Here is a 14706-nt window from a genome sequence, read left to right on the forward strand (position 1 = left end):
AATGACACATGATTAAAATCAATCTTATTGTGATGTAACATGACAGTTAAAAGCAAGTAAGCCTGTGTTTTATCTACAAGGATATAATACTCAACTTTTTATGTTCATGTTAAATGAACTATTTGCTAATGAAGATTTCTTACATAAAGGGCTACTACTGAAAGTCATCCAGGCACATCTAAATCGTCTTCCTACAGTAACAGTAGCTAACAATGATGTGGACTTTATTCCAAGGTAATAATAATCTTTTGTTTCCTCTGTATATTTATAAAGTATGTATTTGTACATTCATTCGTATCTGGCCCGGCACTTAGGCATGACTCATAATCTGAGGATCGCGGGTTCACATCCCCGTTGTGCCAAACATGCTTGCCCTTTCAGCCGTAAGGGCATTATAATGTGATGGTCAATCCCGCTATTCATTGGTAAAAGAGTAGCCCAAGAGTTGGCAGTGGGTGGTGATGACTAGCTGCCTTCCCTTTGTCTTATATTACTAAATTAGGGACAGCTAACACAGATAGCCCTTGAGTAACTTTGTGCAAAATTAAAAAACAAACTGAACATTTGTATCATCTTATTATAGTTTTATATTTGTTTATAACATACAAGTTGTTAGTTAAATTTTATTCTTGATTGTTGTTTCCACTTCCAAATTGGATTATTATGAAATAAACCATCTCCCATACTATTTGCCAAACTACTCTGAACTCTTAAATATACATTATAAAGTTGCAAGCATCTTCCTTAACATGTAGTTAAGTCATAAGTTTTCAAATGAGAACAAAAACTCGTGAGGTTTTGAATAGCTTGCTCTGTGATGCTCCCCAGTAGTACAGTGGTAGAAACCAGGATTCAATACTCATGATGGTTAAAACACAGACAGCTCATTATGTAGCTTTGCACTTTACTACAAACAAACACTACGTGATCTTATCTGCTAACTTCTTAATCAGAAAGTAGTTAGGTAAATTAAACTTAATTATTTTTTATCAGCATACTCAATAATGACACTTCAAACTATAATCTGGTTTTAAAATATTTCTTCCAGACCTCTTCCCAAATCATCTACATTTAAACCCTTGTGGCATAAATTTTAATAATAATTATAAGTTAAACTGAAGTGAAAGATACAGAATTTGAAACAGAATGTGGTATCACTTGCATTCACCAAATATTTAGTTAATGTGAAGGCTTATAGGCAAAAAGCAATAAGGTCCTCCGATAAGGGTTCTAGTTATATCAGTTAAAAATAATTACCAGTTATTCTTCTTGCATCCTGGAATAATTATATAATTCAAAAATATTTTTTGAAACAATAGTAGGAACCCTTTATCATAAGTGCTTAGGTTAATATAGTTTCATACAAAAATTACTTGAAGTTAGTAAAGGATTGATACTCCTAAGACAAAACTTGTTACATTGTAAGTTAAAGTATTTGTAATGTTGCAAGTTCTCAAATTTTTTGTCCGTAGTTTTCTTTTAAGTTTTTTGCTCAAGGATCTCTGACTGTGGTGGAGGTATTCCCCACCATCTTCTGAACCACATTACCCAGTATCACTTTATTGCTGAGAAGAGGAATGTGTTGGAATGCTTCACACTATGATTTCAGAGTCCAACCATAAATCATATGAACTAGTTTAATCTCTGGCAAACAGTAATCTTTTACCTCCATATTTCATATTGAAATGTGATTTTCAACCAACCTGCTAAAGAAACTGATGAGCATGCTTGTTTTGAATTGTTTCACAAGTATTTCTTAAGTATAATAAAGATGTATGTGAGTGGGAAATTCTGAAACAAGCAATATCTCTACATATTTACTATTTCTGAAACAGGAGGTACTGTGTACATAAAACATCTGTGCATGCTGCCTGAGATAATGGATGTGCAATTAAACAACTGGTATTAGGCACTTATTGTCACATGTACATTGTATATTTGGATATGTTACAAGCTCAATCTGATATGAAACAATTTGTTGAAGTATTACATTTAATAAAGTATAAAACTTGTTTCATTACAGGTTTGGTTTTGCTTTGCCAACAACACAAGCTTATGCAGAATATTTTGGGGGGAAATCTGACCATTGAAACAATACAAGGAATTGGTTCTGATGTCTATTTGAGAATGAAACACATTGATGGGAAAAAAAACAAAGGAACTTTCAGGATTTAAAATAAACTTATGAAATGACACGATTATAATAACACTTGTATATCAAGTATTCTATAAAGAATATCCTAATAAACAGTTGTATATAGAGTTCTAGGAATATTTGCAGTTTCAAATTACATAAAACTCTGTTTACCAAGATGTTTGATATTTCTAGTGGAGTTATTACATATCTCCTTGATAAATTTGTCATGTAGTTATTATATGGCAAAGGTGCATGTTAAAAACGTAGAAATAAGTTACTTTTACCTCTATATAAAATTTGGGAGTTTCTACTGATATCTTTAATGTAAATTTTCTTTTACAAAAATCTCCTTCCCTGTTGTGATTTTGTGTTGGTATTCGTTGTTGATATAATAATTTAACTAACTACCAAAAATGATGAAAATATCATAACCAAACTTGTTTCTCATGTTCTAAAAAATATATATATAAAGGCATGGGAGGATTTCATCTAATATTTGTTTCATTGTGCTTTAACAGAACTGACAAATGTATCTTTTCTATATACATTAGAAATTAGTAAACATCCACTCTTGACAGGATTTGATAAGAGAAAAACTTTCACTACATATCCTGTTAATTAGTTATTTGATAGTGATTTCACACTGATTTTGAACATTCAGATTCTTACAATCAAAATACCAATTCGAGGTTCATTCCCATTCATTACCTGTAGTATCGAATGCATATATAAATGCAAAATTTTTTTCCAAACTGGACACCTGTGATATATTAACTTTATTTAGTTACAGTGATTAAGAACATTTTATTTTATCAACAACATATTTCATAAAGTTAATTGCTATGACTTCAGTCTTCTGACAGTTTTGCAGTTGCTCACCAACTCAACTGCATACAATTATTTCAAACTTATGAACTAGTTTTGAATTGCTTTACACTTTAGTACAAAAACTATATTTGGTACTGGAAATAATGTTGTAGATAATAGAAATTCAAAAAATTAGGGTGTGATTTTGAAAGTTCAAATCTCTGTAGTAGAAATTGTTTTAGAGGGAATTTAGCTCTAACATTTTTAGACATACTAGTACAATTCATGGATAAAACTACTGAAAGACCATTTTGACTGAAACAAATCTGACCAAGGTCACAGACTATCTAAACCTTAAAGCTCTGGAATTGTTCTCGGAAGCATTATGAGCTATTTTCGACAAGTTTTAGAAATCATAAGTTTTTCAGGTTATCAGATGCACTGACTTTCTAAGATTTAAAACTCTGCATGAAATAAATGGCTTCCACATAATGACTTCAGCCCCAGTAGTGTTCTTACTACTGGAATAACATTTTTTTACAGCACACTATTTCAGTCACACAAGTCAGTAAACTTAAAATTAACAGGGCTAGACACTAACTTTTTTTGACCACTTGCCCTGAAATATTTCACCTTTGCGAAATATTTGCTTGCTTGCACTTAGGAGTCACTGTTCCAAATAAAACTTGCAACAGACAGAGATACCATTTCAGTAACTGACTTCAATAATAAAACACAAGTATAACATAATAAACATTTTAATATCTGTAAACCTGAACACTTCAAACTACAACAATACTCAATAAAAACATTGAAACTTTCAGTTGTTTGTAAATTACTCCACATACAATGATTATAAGCATCTTTGTCATCAGGTAAGCATCACTTGAGCATGTTAATTATCCTGGTAGACTAGACTAGATAGTCTAAAAGTAGACTAGTACTGAGTAACACCTGTAAATAGTTACTCTGATGAGTACACTGAGTAGTAGGTAGACTAGACTCAGACATCAGGGTAATCAGGCCTCCTGGCACAAGGAAATTGAGTCCACCACTACTCCACTGCTCTCCTGGGGTTAAATTCAGCCAATGTTGGACTATCTATTGCTGTCCTCATAAGCATGGATAGTGTGATTGGATCTAGACTGGCTCTCCAGTTGTGCTTGATTTTCTTCATAATGGAAAATCCCCTTTCTCAATATGATGTTCATGGCAGTGTGAGAATGATTTGTGCCAAAAATACAAATTTGGGAATCTGTTGGAAAATTGAAGAAAAATTCAATTCCAGAAGGGGTAAAGGCCCATACCTTGAACATTATCTCGCATCGCCACTCATATAATGCTGAAGCATTATCATAGCCTAGAGCCTGGAGAGGCTGTTCAAAATGAGCTGCCACAGTGTGAATTTGATCTACCCCAAACACAGCAAGAGCTTCTTGAGGTTCATTGAAAGGCCAGTCTCTTGGATCGAGCACCATGGCTGCCTGCATTAGCTTCTCCAAAAAAGTTCTAAATGTTTTCCGAGTATGATCTATGACTCTCTGCAATATGCCCTCTTTTGCATTTTTAAACTGTTGAAGATCCTGCTCATGTCTGGCGAGTTCAATTTCTTACTACTGATTGCCTTCACCAACATCTTGGATAAAGCATCTTAGATTTTCTCCATTCATATGCTTGAAGCCCTCTATAGCAAGCACAAAGGTATTTGGCGCATCAAGTGAACCAGTTAGAGTAGTCTGGTCGCATTGGAGTTTAAGCTCAATAGTGACAATTCATGTAAGATATCAAGCATGAAATGCACATACAGCAAAGTCTTGTACTTTTTTCACGTCCTGTTGGGTTTTTTCTAGCTCTCCCAACCATTGTAGCACTAGCATCTTTTGACTCAGCTGTATGGTCTAAATGCATATATATCAATTTGAAATTTCTTTTCAGCAGAACTTCAAGTGCTCCACAGAGATGAGGAGCCCATCTTGTCCACAGGATATTCACAGGTTTTAATGTTTTTTCTTCTAGAGCATCAATGACACTTTTTAATTTGCAATGTTCGATTTTTACGTCCGATAAAAACTTTTCTTCCTTCTCAGCATCCAACAGTCCTCTTTCAAATAGGTGGGCCACACACCACACCCCAATGAAGCACAGCATTCCATCTCTAGAAAGAAGTGTGATTAGTTCATTTTCTGCTCCAGTATTGATGGAAGCACCATCAGTCCCTGTACTAGTTGCCTTTCTTTTCCAGTTCTCCATACCAACTATCTCAAATGCTTTTTTAATTGCTGTTTTTAATCCTGTGGTGGTACCACTGGGTGAGGCCTGCAAGTCCAAAAATTTTGTAACATTTCCTGCCTTAACAACTTTAACAAATACAATTCCCTCTTGAAGCACTTCAGTGCCTGTAGATCCATCTGACATGAAGGAAAACACTGCAGCATTGTTAAGGTCTGCACACAGATCTTGCATCATGATGTCATTAATACATGTGAAAGTTCTTTGCTGATTTGTCATTTATGTACGTGTCTCCCAGCTGCATTCTATTTTCTGTAACTCGCATAAAGGCCCAAAATGAGAAAACAGCTGTTATGTTACTGCTAAGTAATAGACAGTAGTGAAAAGTTTTTCCAATTTCTCAAGCTGATGAGCATGTAAATTTCTCATACATAAATCTATTGGCTGAACCTGTGGGTTAACTTCAGCATTGGCAGCTTGAACACACAGTATACCTTCCACTTCTATCATGGGCTTTGATCAATTGTAGATGAAAATTACTCGTACCTTATACAAAGACACTATTTCCCTAGCACATGTTTTTGTGACTTTTGCATGCCTTACAAAACATTTCATTAGTTTCTTGATCAAACTCTAACCGAGGAAATTCTTTTTCACATTTTAGCAGGTAACTCCGAAATCACTTCTCCAAGTAATACTTTTTATTGCGTTCTGCCAAAGACATTGGGTTACCCCCCTGACTGCTTGATATTGCTGCTGAGGTGGCAGGAATGGCCCCACTATGACCACTGACACTCAAAGTGGTGCCAGCTTGTACCTCAACTTGTTTATCCTTCTTAGTCCGGTCATCTTCATTATGGAATTCCTTTTGCTTTGTACAACTATTGTCTTTACTAATATCACTTTCTGTATTCAATTCTAAACTCTCATCATCAGATTTCCTTCGCTTTTTAAAATATTCCAACAAAACCTACATGTTAACTACAGGCAACAAGAACAGCTGTTCCATTTATTGGATGCACAAACTTATTGGGCTATATAAATTATATGGAGACATCCTAATATAAGAGGGAGGGTGTATGTTCACAAAAATTGCTGGCCCTGAAACCCCATAACCCAAACGTGATGTCATCTGCACTCGGAAAGTACCTAACAAAGCTGTTCATTTTAGTTTGCACATGGACCTTGTAATCTATATATTACAACATGTCACTTGTGCAACAGGGGGAGGATGTTTAATGAAATAAATTGCAACTTGTTTGCCTGACTGTTTCATTATACACTTTTATTGCCCATTATCGACAAAAGTTCATTAAAAATGACCAATAAAACAATTATTTATACATAAAATATCATATGCCCCAGGACGTCAGGCAGTCATTAATTTTGAGCCCTGATGAAACTTAATTTGTAAGAGATGTTTTTGATCAAATTTGGCACTTTTGAACAACTTTTTTCTGATCATCTACATACCAAATCATCTTGTTGCAAGTTATACAATAAACACATTCTGGCTGGGCAATGTTTTTACACTGATATAGTAATTGTGTAGCAGTGGAGTTTTTTCCTCAAACCAAGCCCATATCTTCTTGTTTTTAACTTTCTATCACAGACAAACCTAAATAGAGGCAAGCTATATCAGAATAGAAAAGTCAATGACATTTATTTTTGTCTAATATAGAGCACCTGTCATTAATTATGATAGTGTCTGATCTTCCTGTAAAAAACCTAGATTCAGAATTTCTATAACATATAGAAAAGAAAGTTATTTATCACAATAAAACATGCCTTCACTAATAATTCAAAAATGCAGTTACATTGATTATGCTACTACACAGGAATTTCATAACACTGAATTAAAAATATACAAGCTAAAATGCAGAAGTTCCCTAGTGAAGAGTTTTAAGAGATAGCCACCTAGTAAGTGAAACAAGGCTTCAGTTATTGAAAATTATCTTTTGTATCAAGAGTAGTTCTTTTGAATAAAGATGGATGGGACGTCTGTGAAAATTAACATTCCTTGTATAATCAAACATCATCATTTTGAACTGTTAAACTTGACAATTTTTGTAAGTAAAATACACTGCATTAGTATATGGTATGTTTCTTAACATGAAATAAAACAGTGAGGGACAAATACTGAAAATTCAATGATACAAAGTATAATCAAATATTTATCCTTACATAAGTTTCAAACTTTGTGCAGGTAACCCATAAATTAACAGCCTAAGTAGAATAATATGACCTAAAACTATTGTCATTTATGTTAGTGTAAAGCTTTTTTCTTCCAAAACTTTTCCTCCATTCTCTTTTTGGAATCAAGCTTAAGTTTCAGGGACATAAACAATTAGGATGTCTAAAATAACATAAATGTGTTTAAACCCTAAAAACTGACATCTTTTTAAACACTTAAGTTCAAAGTTACTGAAAATTTGTTTAGTCCAAAACAAAAAAACTTTTATTACAGTATTTTTAAGCCCATACTTTAAAAAATTATGACATACTCCACACCACTAGTCTTGACCTTAGCTCCCTTTCTGAGGATAAGTTAATGCTGTTGATAACCAAACAGAAACTATATGGTTTTGTAATTTCACATAACTTTTCAATACAATATACAAACATTGAAATTTACAAAGTTTAAAATTTAGCTGACAATTATTGTTTACATCTATTAAACCAATGCCAGTTGACTATAGGCCCCTTCCAAATTCACACTCCAACATACAACTCTGTTAAACCAACTGTTCACATTTTGGCAATAAATTAGTATCTCTTACAATCCTTTACCATTTAATTACATTACCTGCACTTTTGAATAAGAGTGCTACTATTAGCTACTTTGTAGATGGAAGATCTAAGTTTATTAACAATATCTTAATTTACTGAAATACCTTTATCCCAAATATAGGAAAAATAAAAATGTAAAAAGTTTCAACTGAGGATCTGCAGTCTTCATTTATTAGTTTCATGCACATAATTTTAATGTATTATATGGTGATTTACTTCTTCCATATGTGTGTCATTTTAAAATATCCTTCATACTAACAATAGCAAATTTACATACAATCACTTTTTGATAAACGTTTATTTCAGGTGAGTCTGATTTTAAACAGCAGCACAGCATAATAAAAATTCTGAAAATATATTTAAAAAACAGAAATAAACCATTTAATAATTCTTCATTCCAAAAGTACTATAATGAAGTATATTGAAGAGATATTACTTAAATATTTTTCTCTAGATGTAACACTTAAACTGTGAGATAGTGACTAAATATTTAATGAGGATGGCAACATTTCAAATCACCATTAAGATACAAAATATCTAATAATTACCAAAAATAATACACTTAAAATATTAACTATACATACTGTACTATTTTAGAAAATCAAATGCTAAATGTAAAGGTATTGCATTGTATAATCACTTTGCAGTAATATTAAATATTAACAACACTGCATATAAACATTGTTGGATTTACAGACTTTCTGTAAATCTTCTTAGAACAATACCATAGTACAAAATCCCTTCAAGTGAAATAATTACATTAAGAAACCCAATAATATCAATATTGCATGTAGTGTTTGCAGGGCAAATCCACACATTTTTATGTGAATGTTGGGTTATGTTTACAAAGATTTTTTTTTTAACATAGTAACAAGCCATGAATCCTTTTAAAAACGCACGTAGGTCAATGTAAGACTACTTTTGTACTGTATTTACACTGAAGGTTTAGATAAAAATATATTTTTAAATAATATTAATATTATCCAAACTATTATCTTCTACATACTATGCTAATATCATATCATTCTTTAATTTTCACATCCAGACAGTCATCATCATCCATGTCCAATTCAACTGGTGTGTCAGTAGGTGATATAATTTCACCATCAAATTTAAAAGTTAATTTCTCCAAAAGGTTGTTCGTCTGTTTTGCATAGTCTTCCATAAGGGATGAGAGTGGAGAAAACTGAAATAGAATGTTATACAAATTCTAGATTTAGCATTTCAACTTAAAAAATTTTATTTACAAAACATAAGTTCAAATACAGCATTTTCAATCAACTGTAGATACAGTGGTATTATAAAATTTTTATTTCTTGTACAGTGTGTAATCCAACAGTTGTTTTTGTACGATTCTAAATTAGATCTTCTTAATAAAAATACAGAAATATATGCTACAGGAATGAAAAAAAAAAGAAGTAGAGAATGATCTTAAAGAATCTTCATGCTTGTGTGTAATCCAACAGTTTTTTTTGTACGATGCTAAATTACATCTTATTAATAAAAATACAGAAATATATGCTACAGGAATGAAAAAATAATGAAAAGTAGAAAATTATTTTAAATAATCTTCATGCTTTTCACAAATTATTAGTTCCTTATTGTACTAAGACTTGAATCTATTACTTTGACCTGCAATCACCTGATGATGAACATTCAATAACTTAAAATTAGTCTCAAGTTACCCCAATAAGATACTTGAACTTTTGTGAAAGAAATGACAAATTCCAATATTAATTTGTACAACTTGTAACATCCTTGAATTTTAAAAATATATATATTTTGGAACACTTCACATACACCATTGTGCAAATTAATTGAAACAAGACGGAAAATTACAATTTTTTGCGTTTTATTTCTGAGAATCCAAAAATTACTCACAAATTAATACATGATATGACCACCTTTATTTTTCAGAAGATCATTAATCCGCTTTGGCATCAAGTCCATGAGTTCACTGCAATCTTTACTAATTTTTGGATCGAGGTACCATACCTCAATTATGGTCTCTATTAGCTTATCTATCGTAGTACAGTCTTTTCCCCGAAGTCTTTCTTTACAAATCGCCCAAAGATTTTCAATAGGATTTAAGTTCCGAGAGTTTCTAGGCCAGTCCAGCACCTTTATTCGCATTGTAGTCATAAAATTCTTCCTTAGTTTCGACGTGTGGCACGGAGCCAGATCTTGCTGAAAAATGACAGATCCATCTGGAAATATCTTTTTCAATTCTGGAACAATTCTCCTCTGCAAAACTTCGATGTACTGTGGTCCTCACATCATACCTTCTACGATATGTAAGCCTCTGACACCATAGTAGCTGAAATAGTTCCAAAACATCTTCTTCAAGGGATGTTTTACGAACTGATTGATGTGAGATTCTCGAAGTTTCTCACCTGGAAATCTACAAACATGCAGACTTCTTTGACCCTGTACGAAGAAATGAGTCTCATCGCTGAATAGCACCTTCCTCCATTGTTCTTGCATCCAGTTCTTGTATTTCAGACCCAATTGATACCGTTTTTTCTTCATTGAGTTGGTAAGAACGTTTTTGACTGGTCTCCTTGCCCTTCTAACGCAATTTCGAATGATGTAATATTACTCAAAATTTTGTCATATATCCAAAAATAGATCTACAGTACTGCAAAACACAGTTAATGACACCATCTGTGTGAAAAAATAACTGTTAAAGGAAATCAGCAGGTCCAGCGAGCCTACACCAGCCACCATGCTGAAAATATTGTAAAATGACCATTTGTTTCAATTAATTTGCACAAGGATGTATATGTTGAAATAATTCTTTTCCTTCAAAGTATATTTTAGGATCCCACAAATAGAGAGAATTTTGATGAAATTCCAATCTTTTCAGATTGCTCTTTTGAAATGCATGACTGTCTCTCTCTCTCTCTCTCTCTCTCTCTCTCTCTCTCTAATACATACACACAGAGAGAGAGAGAGAGAGAGAGAGAGAGAGATCAAAGTATTCAATATATGTGCAGATGTCAAGTACAATTTGATTACCAAAAAATTTGGCAGTGTAGGAGTCATCTGCAGTTTAGACAGTATTTACTTTTCAAACAGGGTACTTGGTTTTTGAAATAAGCTGCCTTCAAGGGTGTTGATGGCAGAAAATTTAACTGATTTCAAGAAAAGATTGAACAAATACTTAAGCAGTAAAGGGGAGTTATAACTGGGAGTGAGAACAGATATCCCTGATGAACTAATAAGCTCCTTTTTGTTTACATTACTAGTTTATTTCTTAAATTTTTGAATGAAACAATAGTTTCAATAACACATGCTTGGTGGTTTATAACTCACGCTTTGAATTCATAATCTGCAAATGAAACAACTGCTTTTGAAGAACATTCTGAAGTTTCATATTTATCATATCATGGTGTGCTAAAAAATAAGTAATTGTATCTGTTAAAATCAAGTTACAAATCTTTATTTGTATTAACAAATATTCAGTTAGTATTTTCAAACAAAAACACTAGATTACAAAACTTACTTTGTTTACTGTGAAATTAAGCTTCTGTCTTGTATTCTGTGACTGAATTTTGATGGTCATTTTGTTAGCTTGAGAACATTCTCCAATGCTCTCAGCTTCCATTTTTTTAGTTTTGATAATAAAACAATCTGAAAAAGGTACCCACAGAAAAAAAAATCACTGACTAATAAGTCTCGTAACTAAAAGTAGAAATGCTATATCAAAAACAAATTGTTTTTCTTTGGTATTAGGTAATTAAATTACAATACTGAAAAAACTGCTATAACCCAAAAGTTAGTTAGTTTGTTGTTGTTGTTTTTATTTCTTTTTTTACAGGGAACCAATTCAAGGTATATTGAGTTAACAAAAGTATTAAATTATATTTTAACATTTATGAGGATATGTTACAATCTACATCTCCCAAATACCAAGCTTATGTAATGTCCTTGTAGATAACTTCATCCACAAAGAAAATAAGAAAAACAATGAGTTCACATATTATTTTGTGACACAGGGTTTAATCCAAGCTTTTCTGAAGGTGTTACCAACACCTTTGTTTGGGTGGATTTAACTGACTGACTGCTAGTTTTCCACATAAAGTACAATTTCTCTTCAGCAGTTGCTTGCAAATGTGGAATTTATGATGTAATACTCACAAACATTTTGCATACAACAGCCAGTTAATGTGTTAAAACTTTAAACATGTATATGAACATACAATCTTATTCCTTATAAAACTGCATTGTGTTTATTATTTCATGTAATGTATTTGTGAAACATTATCCACATTAAGTTATATATAAAAATTTAAGCTAAATTTTTGTCATTCTTTTAGCTTCAAAATTATATAAAAGGAATGCAGTTTATATAACAGGATATACTACATTTAAATAGTACTTCTAAACCAAATTATAAATTCATTAGCCAGGTCTAGCTATACCTTTTTTGTTTTTTACATTACAATAGCTACTATGACAACAGATCTAACAACTTGAACATATAAACATATCCTTTTTTTCTGTATTCATATTTAAACAAGTGAAAGGTGATTGTTTTCATTAGAAACATATTTCAGACAACAGGACTTCAAATGTTATAAACTATGAACATGCTGTTTCAGTGAAATGATAGAATAAGGTAACTTACAGCAAAAGTGATCTAGCTTAATGCAGTAATAAAACAACAACTTGCATATGTTTTACTGTATGTGTTTTTGAACTAATAATTTATTAACGTTTTAGAAATACAATATGAAAATATTTTAAAAACATTTTTCTATGTTAGTAGTTCAAAAGGTGTTCTGGCTAGAACCCCTTATATTTACTCTAGATTACACCAATATTTTATTTACAAAATGCATTATAAACACTAACTAAATCTTATGGCTAGGGAATTTTTATTGAATATTTTACCTAAAATGTCTGCAACAGTAACACCCAAATTATCAGGCGTATCCTCCATTTGAACCATTTTTTCATCAAAATACAAAAATATTTCTTCAATACAAGAACCAACGATGTCTGACAACCGAGTCATAACTGTGGCAAATTTTTGACCCTAGAATAAAACATTAAGCATATTAATTGTGCTATATGTGTACACATATGAAAATATTTAATTGTGAATTTCAATGAATGAGAAAATATTATTAATGCAAGTCTAGAATTAAAAAAATAACAATTTACGTTGAACTGAACAGTTGTTTAATGAATAATTTTTTTTTCTAGTGTCTTAAAAATGAACCCTTTTTAGTCCTCAAACATTAATACATCATATTTTTATGTTTAGTAAAACTCTGACTAACATTTATTAACTATTTTGAAAAGTTAAATACCTCTTTTAAAGTATGTCTACTTGATATTTTTATATATTTCAGTCTATAAAATGCTGTACACAGTAATGAAAAAACCAACTAAGTATGTTCATGAACTCAATGTTGATAAACAATCACTTTAAAAAAAACACATTAAACCATACCCTGATATAATCATTTATCTATCAAATAATCAAAGCAAGCTACCTATGTAGATCATAACTAAAATTCCAGCTAGTAATGAGTGTAGCTAATAGTTATACTGTTCTCACTTCTAAAAATCAGAATCCCTTGTCTTATTGGTTGAGGACTCTCAGTGTACATCAATATTGTTGACCATAATCACAATAATATTTCATTGGCAGTTTAGAAGACTTGGGTTAGTTATAAACCTATATACTGAGCTAACAGTGCATATTAATTGTAAAAAATTTACTATAATAAAAATATACATTTTAACAATATCATTCATACAGGTAATATTAAGACAAAAAAATGACATACCTAACTTACAGAACAAAAACACTAGTTGAGTGCTTCATCACAGATTTAATGTTCTTTGAAGAATTATACAAACTCCTCCTTTAGGATGTTTTGAGACCAAAGAAACAAAACAAAAACACTTCTAGAAGGCAGACCTTTCTTTAGGGTGCATTTATCTCAGAAAAAGGAAGATCTGCCTTTAAATAGCATTTAAATCTGAGTTTCATATTTTGTAATTTATTTAATTTTTAATCCCAATGTGATTTCTTAGTATCATGAGTGATATAATGTTTATTAAACTCATCCATGAATTTTCAGATACATGTGCCTGGTTGAATATCATGGTTTTAAATTTTATACTTTAACTGAGTAAAATACATTGCACTCAAACCTTTACCTTAGTATTGTTTGTTTAGTTTTTTTGTTTCAGAAGCTTTATGCAAGTCTATACAAACAGTTACTTATGCAAAGCCATCCCTAATTGCAAAGCATAGGAAAGGCAGTAAACCAATAACACACACACACCACCATTTTAAGCTATTCTTATCTATCTATAAAGTAGAAATCAACAGTTTCACAATCTGAGCATACTAACCACTAGGCCAAGCCCAACCTCACTTTAAGGAAGTATTTGTATTAACAATGAGTCAAGGTGTTTCCCTGAATAAAATATTATGTGTGCACACACATGCACAAAAATGGATATAGATAAATTTGTTGTATGTACTGAGAACAGAGTAACCACTAACAGATACAGTAATTTTATTACATTATGATAAACAGAATAAAGACTGTTTTACTTTACTTCTTATACAAGGGTCATGTAAAAATCCCAGTTACCATTCCCCGTGTTTGAATTAAATGTTGGATTCTGCTTCTGTAGTAAAATTATAATTCGATATGTACAAGAAAGATTTTCTAAAAATAGCAATATGATGGTGTTATAACTTAAAATCAATATGT

The 14706-nt window shown here is 31.6% G+C and overlaps 1 protein-coding gene across 7 annotated transcripts in view; it reads right to left on the minus strand.

The window, feature by feature from the left end:
* Window positions 1-572: 572 nt before the first annotated feature.
* Window positions 573-14706, minus strand: part of LOC143222663 (NFATC2-interacting protein-like) — a 39825-nt gene continuing 25691 nt past the window's right edge. For all 7 annotated transcript variants that reach the window (XM_076449492.1, XM_076449510.1, XM_076449501.1 and 4 more), the window contains 3 exons: window positions 12860-13004; window positions 11469-11596; window positions 573-9149 (listed from right to left, as the gene is read on the minus strand). In XM_076449492.1, the coding sequence (XP_076305607.1) occupies window positions 8985-9149; window positions 11469-11596; window positions 12860-13004 (438 nt within the window). In that variant the 3' untranslated portion in view covers window positions 573-8984. The remainder of the gene's footprint in view (window positions 9150-11468; window positions 11597-12859; window positions 13005-14706) is intronic.

Source organism: Tachypleus tridentatus, chromosome 1 (genome assembly GCF_004210375.1).
Source record: "Tachypleus tridentatus isolate NWPU-2018 chromosome 1, ASM421037v1, whole genome shotgun sequence".
Classification (NCBI taxonomy): Eukaryota; Metazoa; Arthropoda; class Merostomata; order Xiphosura; family Limulidae; genus Tachypleus; species Tachypleus tridentatus.